We start from the raw sequence: 15,559 nt of genomic DNA on the forward strand, positions 1-15,559 counted from the left end.
TGGGTTGCGGGTCGAACTCGCCCGCTGACCCGCCAACCCGCGGGTTTGCAATTTTGTTTTGGTTAAAAATATGACCTACACAACCCGCAAACAAATAATTTGGTACTTGCACCCGCTCCGCTTAATTTTATGGTCATCCACGGGTTATATATATATATTTTAAACATCATTATTTAATTTAATTATTATAAAAATATATTTATAATAAAAAAATATACATGATTTAAATTTTAAATTATTATTTTTTAAATTCTCTGTAATTTTAAAAATATATTTAATTTTTTAATTTTTACTTTTTAAATACTTTATGGGTCAACGGTTAACTACAATTCAAAATCCACCAACACACTTATTATCCGTCCTTAAAAGAACGGATATATTTTTTGTTTTATATTTTTAAAAAGTATAATTTTTATAAAATTCAAGTTGTAACCAGCAACAAACAACAAACTGTCGTCCATTCAACAAACTGCCACATGTTAGTTCAGACTCTTTTGGAAAAGGTTGTGTAACTGTTTATTTGAACAGTTAGTTATTATCTGAGTATTCTTAAAAAATAATAGTTTTTTCGACCAATTTATTATTGGCGTGTTTTTTTCTAAATAAAGTTAAAGGTTAAGTAGTTATATTTATATGACCATATAAGCAGTTATATATATCTTTTTTTAGTTAGACTCAACTAACATCAATTGGACATGTTCCAAATTTAATAGTATTGATATTTTTTTATTTTGATTATAAAGTATTTTTAAATATGATTTTATTTAAATTTATTAAAAGATCATATTAACCCATATATATAATTAACAGAATATTAAAAATTAAATATTCAAATATTTTTCAAAAAACTTGTTCGGTTTTCGGTGCGGATTGAGTATGATTGGTTTTCGGATTTAATATTTTAATAACCGTTTCGAATATATAAGCATGTCTAACAGAGTATGAGATTTCGATTTTCGGGTCGGTTCCAAATCGGATTTTTTGAATACAAATATTCTTGACTAAATATATTAGGTAACTACTAAGAAAATATAATATATTGTAATATCTATGAATAAAGTTTAAAAATAATTTTTGAAATGCATATAGAAAAAATGTATAGTTATGCAACTTGACATATTTAATATAGTTACTAAAACTTATATTAAATTAAACTAATATTAAATACAAATATGATTACAAAAATGAAAATATAAAAATTAAATTTCTCACAAAAACTTAAAACAAAAATATACTCGTCCTTTAAAGGACTGGTTGAAATCTAATTTATATTAAAAACCACAAACAATTAAGAGTAAATAGGATATTAAAAACCACAAACAAAAAATAAATAGGATTTTACACAAATTAACACTATACAGAATTTTTTCAACATTCTGCATTTTTGACCGAGTAGAAAGAAGTTATGATGAACCACACTCGTGATCTCTAAACTAAGAATAAAATAAAATTTTAACAGAATCTACATTGCTTAATCAAACAAAACAACTTTAAAATGAAATAAATAAAATATAAGTTTTATGGATGAGAGTTAGTGGTTCCTAAAATATAGGAAAGAAATAAAAAGTAATGATATAGTACACGTAACAGGTAGAAATACATTTAGATACAGTTATAAAAGAGTTGGTTTTCTTTTTTTTTTAAAGTAAGTTACATGGAAAAATAGTTGTTGGACACAACATATATCAATTGGTCATGCTGAAGAATTAATAGAATAGATATCTATAATTTTAAACTATAAACAAGTCATACTATACACTTGAACTAAAAAGCAGAGCAAAGAACATATATTCACAATCATAGATTAAAAAACGAGTAAAAAACATATAGATACAATCATAAAGTTAAAAAAACAAAGAAAATTTGATATAACCACGAGCAGTAATCACTTGCCAAACCGCATCAATATTTAGGTAAATAAAAAACTAGAGTTATAATAAATAAAAAATGCCAAAGAAATGTTTTCTCCCGTGCATCATAGTCAAAAACACACTCGAGAGAAGGAAATTGACCTATTCGAAATTCCCAAAAATCTAAGCCCATTAGTAGGAGTCTCAAGGAAGCCACTATGACCCTCAGATCAATTAAGCTCGCAGTTAAAACCGGGAGTATAACGAAAACTGTGGAGTTCTTGGTCATCGATCGCCCCGCATCTTACAATGATTTTATCTCTTCATGAGTCCTCTTGCAGCAATTTGCAAGACAAGCAACGACTAACGAGTGGAATTGATTAAGGTTTAGTGGTGTTGAAATCAAGTGGAGGAATGGAGACGACTAGTTCCAGAAGATAATTGGGTTATTTAAAAGTTTTACTGTCTCATGGTCACCACGGCAGGCAGCGCAGCCATTTAAGATGATGCACCGAAAAAAATAGAAAAGACTTTTGTTGTCGGTGAGTCTTGAGCAGTGCGTTCTGGTTTTAGTTGAACATGCATTAAGATGTGAGGAAAAAAGTCTGATTGACTTTTAGAAATATATTTTTTCTTGGTGTGCAAAATTTTTTTCTATTTGTGAAAGCTCTCTTATTATGTTCTTATTTTTGTAAAAAGAGACTTTAAAAAATTAGTGAAAATATCTCTTATTCGGATAATTAAACTAATATTCACTAATGAATCTGGATTATTAGTTTCGAATAAAAAGTATTGAATCTATTTTAATTTAATTGTTGTTGTAAAGTAAAGATTTTATTATAAAATAAATATTATTTTAAAATTTTAATACAAAATTTATCGACAATATTTTCGATTTACTTTTCTATTGATTAAAATATAACTCAGTGTATAGATAATGATATTTTTATTTTAAAATATATAGAATTAGTTTTTTTTCTAATCTGCGTGTACAAATATAAAACAAAATAGTGTAATAGTAATTATAAAGATTAGTAGAAAAATGCTTACTTGAAATATTCAGCATATTGTAAATATAATCGTCAATCATTTATCTTTGTAAATGGTTTGAAGTTAGGCAAATAGAACCATAAGTTGTTGACGAAAAAAAAGAACCATAGAAGTTCCACAAACAAATGGAGTGGTCGGTACTGTAAAAAAGTCGTCTACCTAATATTTATTACAATTTGTAATAGTGATAAATCCTAGAAAAAAAAAACAGTCTTTATCGACTACAACAATTACAGTTAATACGTGTTTAGTAGTCACTACTCCCTCCGTTCCTGAAAGTAAGATTTTTTAGAATTTTCACGTTTATTAAGATTATAATAAATATTTGTCAATTTTAGTTTACTATTTATTTTTTATACAATTTCCAATAACTATCAACCAATAAAATTTAATCAATTCAAATATTCACAATTAATGATGTTCAAAAGTATACAAAAGTACCTTAAAAATAAAGAAAATCTATCTTTGTGGAACAAAAATAAAATTCAAAAATCCTACTTTCAGGAACGGAGGGAGTACATTCTATCTGTAATTCTTTGAAAAAATACTGGTATCTTATGATAAGTGGATATGTGAAAATCCATGTAAGTACATTGTGTGATGCAAAGAAGTATTCTTATGTGCACATGAATGTTTATCTTAATGTTTCTGTTCATCTATGAAAAGCTTTTGTGCTTACTCATTCTTTGAAACCCTGAAAATGCAGTGCTTTCAGCTGTTGTCTTCTGGAAGAACTTCACAGCTTATTCTGTGGTAGTTCATCATCTCTGTGTCTATGCTTATTGTTTAGCTATTTGCTTGTTTGATTTCAACTCTTAACGTTGTACATTAGCAGACTAAGAAGCTTTTGCCTGCTGGGCTTTTTACTGTGGTCAGGTGAGAGATCCTTTTGTGAGCTACAAGATATCTAAGTGGATTCATGTAACCTTGGGTTTTGTCTGTTTTATTGCAGTGCTCTCATTTTGTGTTTATATTCGTATGTGGTGCTCTCTGGAGGGAAACCCACTTCCAAAGAAATTAAAACCATCTGTTAGTCCATAAAAAAGAAACTTCTTTCCGGCGTTATAGTTTGAAGTTTTGTATACTGGCTTCATGTGCTATGTTAACACTTAGAATTGCTCAATATAGAAGTAGAAACTTATGTAGGCTTTAATCACACATCTTTGTTTAGAAAGAATCTTCAGGAGCTTAAACAAGTTTGGTTATCGAAATCTCTCAAGAAGTATGAATCCAAAATTAATATAACTTTTGCAAAGTGTGTAGACATGTTTCCGAAGAAAAAGAAATTTTTAAAGCAGAACACAACTGATTCCAGTGACAAACAAAACGAAGATTATCAAGACAAACGGGTAAAATAAGGTGTGATTACCGAGCTGCTTGACCCTGTGAGTGTTCTAAGAGCTGAGTAACTAACTTGTAAGTCCTTCCTGACAAGGCTTTGGTGTGGTTAACCAACTGCTCATGCCTGCATCACGTTGGAAACAGAGTTTAGATTATATCATTTCCAAACATTTAAGTCATACGAAAAGATTGTATTCTTCTTCTTACACGTTGGGCTGAGTAGGCTCCATTATAACGGTTCCAGACTCGGAATCAATCTTGGCATCAAGCTTTGAGGTACGGATAAGGTTCACAATCCATCTCTCTGCCTCCTCATAGTTCAGGTTCAGTTTCTCAGCAAGTACCCTAACAAAGCCATGAGATTCTCAATATGTTTGAGAGGTGAAAAAGGAATACAACTAAACGAACACGATTAACTTACCCCATGTCGATTCTCTGATGAATTCTGCAATACGTTTCGAAGATAAACAGGCGGGCATTTTCAAGAAACTCATCTTTCAGCGGTACAGTTGAAAAGTTCCCATCATCAACTCGCTTTCCAAGGAATGGATCATTCACAATAACCTATACATCATAGTAACATGTCAAACTGTTCATTATCTTATCCTACACCACATGTGAATGGCTTTACCTCTTCACACTCTTTCATCTTCTTTTGAGCTCCGTCAAAGTCATAATTGACAAACACACATGCCAGGAACTCCACAATGGGATCTTTGTAGGAGTAATGCTCTTGTTGAATGACCTTGATGAATTCTTTCAGCTGAGGCCTTCTCCTTTTGTTGACAATGAAAGCAGTTGCCAAGTAACGTAGCAAGTGTGGAGCACTAGTTTGTATGGCATTCATATACCTAAAATTATATATATAACATTAGTATACAATTATACATCAACTACAAGCACAATCCAAACAGAAGGCCCGGACATAAAGAATGAAAACACTCACACTTATTACACATCAAGACTAACTTTGACTCAAAATTGTTTAACAAACCACCAACAATCCATAACTTCATTCCACTCAGATCTTCCATATCAAGTTCGGCTAAAACTAACTAAGATGGACAAGACTAACAAGGGAGAAGCATTGATAGGTTTCAAATGATATACATGGAGAAAGTAATTTCTAAATAAAGATCTTATTTGCTAACTGTATAAAGGAATAGCGCTATGGGAAGCAGATAACAGAAAGGTTTAAAACTCACTTGTCCTGGATAAAAAGATCAATGATCTGTGTCCTTCCGTTGTCATGGTTAAAGAAGATATAGAGACCCCAATGCATCAACCAGATCCTGTTCTGCACCTGGTTTAACGGCGATGCAAAACTCTGAAACAACAAAAACACTAATCAGTATCTCAAAGACTACAAAAGCTAGAGAAGAAACTTGGAAAGCAGACCTTTGAGTCAATAATTTCTTTAACACGGTTGAGCTCTTCAAGAGCAATGTCCCAGTTCTGCATCAGAATCTCGGAAGCGAGCTTTCCCCACAAGGCGCTAAGACTTCTCTCGAGGTTAGAGCAAAGGGTCCTGTACTGGTAGAGGTAATCAGCAGCGCCAGAGTAGTTTCCACATTCGAACTGGAACTTAGCGTACTGATACAACGCCTCTATCTGGTCTGGACCAATCTGATTAAAACATTACATATAAGAAACTGAGTTCATGCAAATCAAACAACACAAAAGATGTCAACTTTATCAACAATAACCATAGCTCTATCTGATCTGGATCCAATCTGATCAACCATTACACATAAATATCGAGTCTTTCGATTCAAAATGCAAACAAAACACGACAACATAAGGCAAAAACACAACTCTATCTGGTCTGGACTAATCTGATACACATAAAGATCGAGTCTTTCCAATACGAATTGCAAACAAAACACGGCAACATCAGACAGAAACACAACTCTATCTGATCTGGACCAATTTGATCAACCATTACACATAAAAATCAAGTCTTTCGATACTAAATGCAAACCAAACAACACCAGAATAAGATAAAACAACAACTCTTATCTTGCCCTGACCAATCTGGTCAAACATTACACAAAAAATCGAGTCTTTATGCAAACCAGACAAGACAAAATAAGAAAAAAACCCACAAATATATCTGGTCCGAACCAATCTGATCAACCATTACACATAAATCAAGTCTTTCGATACAAAATGCAAACCAAACATAAGACAAAAAAAACCCAACCTGATAACGTTCCTTCAACATCTGGAGATTGTACTGCTTATCAGCCCTTAGCTCCTGAACAGCATTAGGGTTCAAAAGAAAAGTCACAAGCGGTGCAGCCGCCTCCTCCAGAGACTTCAACCTCGCCACAACCTCAGCTCTCCTCTCCACCATATCTATCAAAACACCACACCACTCATCAATCAATCAACCAACCAACCAATTAAGCCTTAGAAAAACGCAACCTTTTACAATACCTTGAGGAGCGTCTTCGGTGTGGTAAAGACTCTTGTGGATGTCCATGGCGTAATCAACCATGTTGGTCTTGTTCAAAAGCTCGATCTTGAACTTGAGGATCTGTTCATCGGGGTAAAGCTGACGCTCTTGAAGGAACTCGAGTATGGGGAACACCAGGTGTCGGTCTAGGTTGGGAGCTACTCGAGGGGTTAGGTCGTAGTTCTCTTTGCTTTCCGCCATTTTTTTTTTGCAGAATCTCTCTCAATCTCGGACGAGCTCTGAAGACGGCCAGTGATGGTGTGTTTGAATTAGGGTTATCTTGAATTAAGAGTTTCAGTATTTATACATTTGCCCTTATATTTCTATTCAGATTCGGTTTGGTTTACCTCATTTTCAGATAAAATCTCATTTTGATATTTAATTATTTATACAGAGCGAATTCAATTTTGGATTTTGCCAGTTCGATTGTTTATATATTATCTAAAAATATTTTAAATTCAAATTAGCTTCAAGTAAAAACTAAAATCTAAAATAATATATAACAGTATTTGTGTTGGTTTGGTTTGGTTTGACTCAAATGATTTTTTGGGTCGGTTTGATTTAAAATAAAACTCAAAACCACAGCACACGAGACTGCGCGAACTTTCGAGCTTTGAGACCTCTCGATCTGTACACCAACTGTTCGACGAATTGCCCCAGAAAGTTTGTAAAACAGAAAGGCTTATGGAGGAAGAAAACTGGGAAGCATCCTCTTCAAGCGAGAACGAAGAAGCTGGTTTTGCGATTGATGACGACGAAGAGTTCCAATCAGGACCCAAGTTACAATTCAGGTGGATCTAACTTCATCAACTAGTTTCTGTATGTTAACCTAATCATCCTCGTTGCTTTTTTTTTGTTGTAGAGTCGGATCTTCAAAGGCTCGTTGGATAACTGAGCTAGGAATGGCTGAAGTTGAGGTCAAAAGAGGGAAGCTTTGGACAACAACTGGAATCATTCGCAGCGGGAAGACATACTGTTTCATTGAAGAGGCTTTGTAAGTGGACAAGCAATGTTTTGTTTTGTTTTTTGTTTTTTGTTTTTACTCAGTGAACTGATAAAGTCTCTTCCTTTTGCAGGTATTTGAGTGAGATAGGAGAGTTGCAGATCTTGGGTAATGAAGATGATGAAGTAGTGATCCCGTTGAAGGGCTTGTATGAGATGATTGCAGAGGAAAAAAGTGGATGCTGTTGGGAAAGCTATGAGGTTTATAGATACTTGAAGGGTCTAGGTTACATCTTAGGCAGGCATGGAGTTCCTTGGACATCAAAGGGTGCTGCTATCATGATACCAAGTGGTGGTGAATGTCCTGAAGAGGATGTTACTGTCACTAAACTGTTGGGAGATATGCAACTCTGTTGTGATGCAAGAGCCGTGTTTGACGTGTATTTGCCAAACAGCCGGTTCAAGAAGTCCTCTCCTGGTGAACCTAGCTTTGTGGCTTGCTTATCAGGGTAAGCGTTTTACTTTAGCTCCAACTGTTAAAGCAAGTTTTTTTACATTAAAATATCTTTTTTTAACAGGGACTCGCCACCAAGCAAAGAAGATGTTAGAGTCCTACAAAGCCGCATAGCTGCACCGTTGAGGTTCTGTCATATCGCTCAGGGCCGTGTTAGTTTCTTTTCATTCAGTTCCATAAACCTCTCTGTCTTACCATAAAAATGTAACCAAAAAGAAAAAAGAAAAACCGAAATGTTCTTGTATTCTTTAGAATAATAGACAAAGTAACTGAGAGTTTTACATACGCTTTGAGTAATCTTGATGATGCTTATTCATGAGGGAATATGTACTACAACTTCTTATTTATTTTCTACATGGCGTTTAGCAAGAATCTTCCTTTGTGAGATGAGCTTGTATCCTCTTAGATGGAGAGATACACTAGGGACTGGGAAGCTTTTTCAGGTCATCTGCGTTGGCAAACCACGTGGGTATTATCTTTGCCAGATATGGATACATATCCTTGTATGCTTTTCTTATCGTATATTCCTGAACTCCAGTAGCTTCTTTAATATCTGCAACTCATCAAGTGTTAACATAAGTTAGGTAAAGAAAAGAGTCTGAAAACAGACTGTTGTGTTAGATGGAAAAAAAATTGAATTGCAACCTTTGACCAGGTTCTTCTCATAATAAAGTTGCGCAATGATATAGACGACTGTAGCTGCAATTGATGACGGTGCCCTACCGCTGCAATAAGTAGAAATAAGATTCTTAAGTCAGCATCACTCAAATATACATCTTAAGTTCCAGAAACTGCCCATATAGTGAAGGGTACCTGTTAACATGGTCACTACACTTTTCCGCAGCTTCTTCAGCAGCTTTAACGACTTGGCTATCCAATTTAAGGTCAGTGGAATATCGCTTCTGCAGATGAATATACATACCATCAGTAAATGAGAAGCTGTTAACCATTAGGAGATGCCACAGAAACTCACTGCAAACTCAGCAGCTCGGATGTGCATTAACTGAGGCGGGAGGCCAAGTTTGTGAAGTACAGATCCGACTGCATTGGTAATCTTGGACTCTTCTGCTCCATCGGCAACATAAGATATTTCTACATTTAAAAAACAAAAAAAAAGGTTCTGAAGGAAAAGCAGATTCAACATCAAGCAATAGCAGTAACAAGAATCTTTCCAGGTACCTCTGATACTCAAAGCCATGCCATTTTGTCTGCAGGCTATGTAGATAGAAGCAGCGAAACGGACGTTTCTTCCCTTTATTTCTCCCTTTGTTCGTTCAGAGATCTCAGTAGCCTGATTCTACAGTTCAAGAACACACACATGCACACTAGTTCAAGCTTTCTGTATACTAACTTATCAAAAACACACACACACCATTTCAAGCCTTCTGTATACTAAGTTACTAACTATCAGGAACACACACTAGGTTTACTGACGAACCAAAAACAAACTTACCTTGACTGTCGCGAGAAGATTCAACCTGTAAAACAAACGGATAAAACGATAGTTAACTTCTTTAAATAGAAAGAAAGAAAACAAAAAAACGCTAACCTATCGGACATAGAAGCGATTATGGTGGCATCAGCGGAAGAAGCGTTACTCTGTTGTGTGGTGGCCACGGCAAGAGGATCGAAGCCAAGCTTCTGCGGATCAGAGATGGAGAGATGATCGTCAGACGAAGCGTTGTTCGGATCGGTGGTTGCTACGGAGATAGAGCTAGGGTTGCGCGAGGTTCCAAGATCGGAGGTCAAGAAAGCAGTGTCAGTGGTGGCGATGAAGTGACCACAATCGGAGCAAGTTATCTTCTTCGTCACGTAATCGTACACGACCGCGTCATTAGTTTTACAGCGACTGCAACTGTCGTTAAAGCCCCACATCGTCGAAACCCTAGAAGCTAGCTATCAATGGAGTCAGGTGAGATTTTGAAGAAGAAAGAAGTGGAGGGAAGAGAGTTAACAGAATAAACCGTTTCCATCCCCCTTTCTATAGACAAAATTGCGAAGGGGTGAGAATATTCAGCTGTGTGATGGTGCACCATAAATGTAAGCGTACAATGGAGTAGGAACCGTCTACGTATTTATTGGACGGTTCATAATATTTTCCATATTTTATTAGAGCGTCTATTTGGAGGAGAGAACTTAGTGCCATTTCATGGCTACGTAACCAAAACCAGTGCCGTTTACCTTAGTAAACTCTTACCGTCTCACTCAACGACGTATTTCTTGGCCTAAGAAGTATGTACTGGGCCTTAAAGGCCTAAGTTTGCTTTGTTATACCTACAAATATTTCTGTTATGATTGCTCCTTTCATTTCTTTTTTTTTTACCTTATTTTAACAGTGTGTTATTAAATCACCAAGATTCATATTACGAGTAGATATTCGATATACATCAATATTCATTGTTTCTACTTACAAAATATTTTCATATCTCTATAAGGAGAATATTCTATTTTTAGTCTTATCTACCATTTTGTGATTATCATCTATTCTATTAATTCTGCAGTGTGACCTATTGATAAATATTTGGTCCAATTATATTTTTCACATTTTACTATCTAACTGCCATTGGTCACATATAAATATAGCTATCACGATAATTTACGGTTATCATTATAACTTCCCGTTCCCGTCACTTTCTATATTTTAGGGCCATTACTCTTTTTTTTTGACTAAACCATTATTTTAAGGGCACATCATATGTTTATTATTATTGAATTTTAATTAACATTCAATTCTCTCAAAAATTATTCATACGACAATTTCTCAAAAATAGTTATGTTTCTTCGTGATTTAACTCAGTTCCAAAGAAACCTAAAAAAAACAGTTATATTTCTCAACAAGTATTTGCGTTTGAAAAAATTTCTGAAAAAATTCTCATCAACACTGTAAAAAACGGGTTATATTTCTCAACGGGTATTTATAATTTCTGAACATTTATATTTCTCAATGTTTTCTTCCATTGAAAAAATGAACATTGGCAAAATTATTATATATTAGATAAGTGTGGATTGGTGGATTTCAGATCACGGCTACACGTCGACTCGTAAAGTATTTAAAAATTAAAATTAAAAAGTAATTTGTTTTTAAAATACAGAAATTTAAAAATAATAATTTAGAATTTAAATCATGTATAATTTTTTATTATAAATAATTTTTTATAATAATTAAAGCGAAGCAGGTGCGAATACAAAATTATTTGTTTGCGGGTTGTGCAGGTCATATTTTTTAACCAAACCAAAATTGAAAATCCGCGGGTTGGCGGGTCAACGGGGCGAATTCGACCCGAAATCCAGCCTTAACCGTGCGTATACCGGATCAATTTTTAAATTGCTATTAATTAATAAAATTTATTATGATTAAAATTTATACACAAATATGATAACAAAAAATACAAATATAATCAGAAAGAAAAAACAAATATCAAAAATTAAATTTAAAACAAAAAAATATATCCACCCTTTTAAGGACGGGTCAAAATATATTTCTCAATGGTTGACTAAACCCGCGGGTTTCAATTTTAAACTTTTAATTTTCAACCCGCGGGTTTCAGTTTTGGACGAAATAAAACTGAAACCTGCGGGTTGGCGGGTTCGACCGGCAATATATCGGATCGATTTTTAAATTGCTATTATTTAATAAAATATATTTTGATTAAGATTTATACATAAATATGATTATAAAGAAAAATCATATATATAATCACAAAGAAAACATGAGAACTAAATTAAAACAAAAATATATCTGCCCTTTAAAGGGCGGTTCAAAATCTAGTTCCGTTTTATTGTTTTCTGGAAATATATTTTGATTAAAGCTAGTCCGAAAGAAATTGCATGTGATTGAGACAGGTGTGGTTCTCTTATTTTTGGCAGGTTACCAAAAAGAGTTTCATGAATTTAAAGGAAAAAATTACATCTATTTTGGTTATGCACATGAGAAAAAACATGAAAATTGGTGTGTGTACCATCAATTATGTCATGACACCATTTTGCAGTGGTATGGATACTCTTAAAAAAATTATTTAAATTGTTAATGTGGAACATTTTGCTAACTCAAGGGCGGTGAGTTGATAAACCCACTTTGGGACATTTTTTCATTCATACTAAATGGTTCTATCCCAAATTAAAATTTTAAAGTTGGATATGGAAGGAATTAAATGGATTAAAAGTTCATTTATAAATACATATCTTAAACTTAAACTGTCATTTACATTGTAAAACAAAAGTGTTGAGCTGTATTAATAAGTACTTGCTTAAATACTTCCAAATTTGTAAAAATATATTTCCATTCAACTTTTTTTTTTGATCAATATTTCCATTCAACTTATTGACAAAAATGCCAACCAGAGATTTATTACTTACCCTTTTAGTATTTTCCTATTATTTGGATAATTCCAAAAGACAATGTACGTTCTCTATATACGTTTTCGGTTACAATATAAAGTTATCTTTAAAAAGGAAATTTGCTTTGTTATAGATAAAAATAAATTTGATTTACTCCAAAATCTCACTATCTGTAGAAACGTTATAGCCACAGCTTTTGCTTTTTGGTTTTTGCTTTATTAATCTTGAAATAAAAGAACAAGAAGACATACTAGTTAATTTCGTTTATCATATTTAAATTTATTTAATTTAAATATGAATTACTATTATATAGACATGGCATAGATAATACCAAAAGATGAACAGTATATAATCTCTAGGATATGAGTGTTGAATGCGACTTATCATGTTGCGAAAAATACAAAATAAGAAAAATTAAGTTATTCGTACACTTTATTGAATTTTCGGTTGACTATGACCAAAAACAGCTAGAACAATTATTTTACAGTGATATACTCTAGATTAAATATTTTCTTGAAACACGTCAATTTTTGTAAAGAAAATAGAAATTACATTTCCTTGTGATTTTTTTTTTAAATTAACACCTTGATAAAAGCATCAACTAAAGCAAGCAGAAAAGAAAACCCTAGATATGTATCATTTCTATATATAACAAGAATAAAGAATTTAAGTCAAAAAAAAAAAAAAAAAGAATAAAGAAAAAAAAAGAAAAGCAACTTGGCAATAGAGAAGAAAGAAGCCAAACCAAACAAGGCGTTATAAAAGGGGAAGGGGAAAGAAAGTTCCAAAAGAAGGAAGAAGCAAATTAGCAAAGCCACCAAAAATGGAAAACTGCTACTTATAGTAACTCTATCTTTTTTCTATGCAATACCCTAATTTTGGTAATACTTTTCCCTTCCTTCCTTAGCCCCGCTCCTCCTTTCCCAATCCTCATATCAAAATCAAATTCCTATATATATATATAAAAACAAAAATCTCTAAAGGAAAGGGCTTTACCACTTCCCTCTGTATAATCTCTCTCTCTCTCTCTGTTTTCCCCTGTTTTTGATTAGATTCAGAGAAGAAGAAGATGGGGAGAGGAAGGATAGAGATAAAGAAGATTGAGAATGTGAACAGTCGTCAAGTCACTTTCTCCAAGAGACGTAATGGGCTGATGAAGAAGGCCAACGAGCTTTCCATCCTCTGCGACGCCGAGGTCGCCGTCATCGTCTTCTCCAGCACCGGCAAGGCTTACGATTTCTCCAGCGGAAGGTAAAAGAAAAAAGATGCTTTCTTTTGTTGTTTTTCGGTTCATTTGAGATTCGTAAAAAGGTTATAGCTTTATGGCTTTCTCTGTCTAAAGAAAGCGATTTGAAAAGAAAAAAAACAGAGCAAAGCGATATGCATGTTTCTTAGGGTTGATGGTGAAGTGTTTGTTCTGGGTTCGAGATTGTGGGTTTGGTTTCGTAAAAAGGTTATAGCTTTATGGCTTTCTGTGCGATTTGAAAACAGAGCAAAGTGGTTGTGACTATGTGGGTTTGGTTGTGTCTGAGATTAGTAGAGATTGAGGATAAAGAAGCAATCTTTAGAGGCTTTTGGTGATTTTGGTTGAAAGAAACTAACTAAAGGAGAGGTTTTTGTTTTTGTTTGAAAATGTGTTCAAGTATGGAGCACATTCTCTCTAGATATGGATACAGTGCTGTGACGGCTGGTCATAGACAAAGAGAAGAAGGCCAACAACTTCTACTTTGTTCTTCTTCTCAAGAAAATGGCGATGTGGTATGTGTATATCTATACTAAGCAGTGATCCTCTTCACCACAAGTTAGCCGTTTTACTTAACATGAGTTCCGTTGTTGCAGTTGCGGACAGATGAATCTTTGAGGAGTGAACTTGAGAGATTACAGCTTGCAATTGAGTAATGTCGACAAAACCTTGTGTGTTGTTCTTGTGTTTAAAGCTTCGGTCTTTTCATTTTTTGTTGGTTCAATGTTATTCAGGAGGCTCAAGGGTAAGGAGCTTGAGGGTATGAGTTTCTCGGATCTTGTTTCTCTTGAAAACACGCTGAATGATAGCTTGCATAGCGTCAAGGATCGAAAGGTGAAGAAGACAAAGAACCATTTTTTTTTTAATCTGGAGGTTGAAACTGTTGTGTGAATCATCTCTGACTTGCAAAGTTTTTGTTTTTGATTCAGACACAAATCCTGCTCAACCAGGTGGAAAGATCCAGGTTACAGGTAAAGAACAAGGCTTGCTCAGATTGTATCATCCATCATCAGTTCTTACTCTAAGTTACATCTCACGATCTGTGTTTCATTTTGCTTATAATCAACCAGGAGAAGAGAGCATTGGAAGAGAACCAGCTTTTGCGCAAACAGGTAAAGATTTTACTTTAACTTCCTTACACTAGTTCAGTCTTGTCTTCACCATATATTTACTGAGTTCAAAGCTAATGTACCTTCAGATAGAGTTGTTTGGATCAGGACCCAAACCGCTGAGTGAAATAACTCCATTCTCTAGCCCGCAAGAAGAGCCTGAGAGCTCTTCATCAGACGACGATGACGAAAATGACAACGAGGAGCTCCAGTCCAACACTTCCTTGCAGCTGGGGTAAGCTGCAAACTAAAACCCTACCTTGTGTACCAAGCTTTTTGCTCTAGACTGTTGAGAGAACTTGTGTTTTCTGGCTTTTTTTTTTTAGGTTGGCTTCATCAGCGTACTTTGCAAAGAGAAAGAAGCCAAAGATTGAACCTCTCTGCGACAACTCTGGAAGTCAAGTGGCTTCTGATTGATCAATTAGTATTTTCCTAGTTATGGTGTTTAGTAGAGGTTTTATTGTGCATTCTCCTTTTGTTTCATGCCTGGTCTTTTGGTGTACATCGTATCAAGTAGAGTTTTATGTTCTTAGGTAATCAAATGTTAGTTTCTCTTGTTAAAAGTTTCTAACAGAGAAGAAACAGAAGTTGAGAATGAATCAGGACAAGAAACTTGCATCCAGTTTTTTTATTTCACTTCTAAAAGAAGGGTAAATTGTTCTAAACAAGGTTGCTTGATTATAAATAGGCTCAGACGAAGTATCAAAGCCTAGC

At 34.1% G+C, this 15,559-nt stretch overlaps 4 protein-coding genes across 4 annotated transcripts; 2 read left to right on the forward strand and 2 right to left on the reverse strand.

Annotated features, from left to right (window-relative positions):
• Nucleotides 1-4,120: 4,120 nt before the first annotated feature.
• LOC108834976 (eukaryotic translation initiation factor 3 subunit E) lies at nucleotides 4,121-6,967 on the reverse strand. Its single transcript, XM_018608291.2, has 8 exons — nucleotides 6,681-6,967; nucleotides 6,445-6,599; nucleotides 5,640-5,867; nucleotides 5,447-5,568; nucleotides 4,873-5,092; nucleotides 4,663-4,805; nucleotides 4,449-4,586; nucleotides 4,121-4,365 (listed from the first exon to the last, which is right to left on the reverse strand). The coding sequence occupies exons 1-8, from the start codon at nucleotides 6,898-6,900 to the stop codon at nucleotides 4,266-4,268; spliced, it is 1,326 nt and encodes a 441-aa protein (XP_018463793.1). The 5' UTR covers nucleotides 6,901-6,967; the 3' UTR covers nucleotides 4,121-4,265.
• Nucleotides 6,968-7,230: 263 nt separating this feature from the next.
• LOC108834978 (uncharacterized) lies at nucleotides 7,231-8,443 on the forward strand. The gene is made up of 4 exons (XM_018608293.2): nucleotides 7,231-7,490; nucleotides 7,562-7,693; nucleotides 7,776-8,150; nucleotides 8,220-8,443. The coding sequence occupies exons 1-4, from the start codon at nucleotides 7,384-7,386 to the stop codon at nucleotides 8,353-8,355; spliced, it is 750 nt and encodes a 249-aa protein (XP_018463795.1). The 5' UTR covers nucleotides 7,231-7,383; the 3' UTR covers nucleotides 8,356-8,443.
• A 69-nt stretch (nucleotides 8,444-8,512) lies between these two features.
• On the reverse strand, nucleotides 8,513-10,243 carry LOC108834977 (transcription initiation factor IIB-1). Its single transcript, XM_018608292.2, has 7 exons — nucleotides 9,705-10,243; nucleotides 9,609-9,633; nucleotides 9,335-9,452; nucleotides 9,129-9,247; nucleotides 8,969-9,057; nucleotides 8,801-8,880; nucleotides 8,513-8,708 (listed from the first exon to the last, which is right to left on the reverse strand). Exons 1-7 carry the CDS (start codon nucleotides 10,028-10,030, stop codon nucleotides 8,575-8,577), a joined length of 891 nt encoding a protein of 296 aa, XP_018463794.1. The 5' UTR covers nucleotides 10,031-10,243; the 3' UTR covers nucleotides 8,513-8,574.
• A 2,992-nt stretch (nucleotides 10,244-13,235) lies between these two features.
• LOC108829662 (agamous-like MADS-box protein AGL18) lies at nucleotides 13,236-15,482 on the forward strand. Its single transcript, XM_018603278.2, has 9 exons — nucleotides 13,236-13,374; nucleotides 13,546-13,744; nucleotides 14,137-14,251; nucleotides 14,333-14,388; nucleotides 14,471-14,570; nucleotides 14,666-14,707; nucleotides 14,807-14,848; nucleotides 14,935-15,080; nucleotides 15,172-15,482. The coding sequence occupies exons 1-9, from the start codon at nucleotides 13,356-13,358 to the stop codon at nucleotides 15,260-15,262; spliced, it is 810 nt and encodes a 269-aa protein (XP_018458780.1). The 5' UTR covers nucleotides 13,236-13,355; the 3' UTR covers nucleotides 15,263-15,482.
• Nucleotides 15,483-15,559: the final 77 nt, after the last annotated feature.

The sequence above is a fragment of the Raphanus sativus genome, unplaced genomic scaffold (assembly GCF_000801105.2).
Source record: "Raphanus sativus cultivar WK10039 unplaced genomic scaffold, ASM80110v3 Scaffold2400, whole genome shotgun sequence".
Taxonomy (NCBI): domain Eukaryota; kingdom Viridiplantae; phylum Streptophyta; class Magnoliopsida; order Brassicales; family Brassicaceae; genus Raphanus; species Raphanus sativus.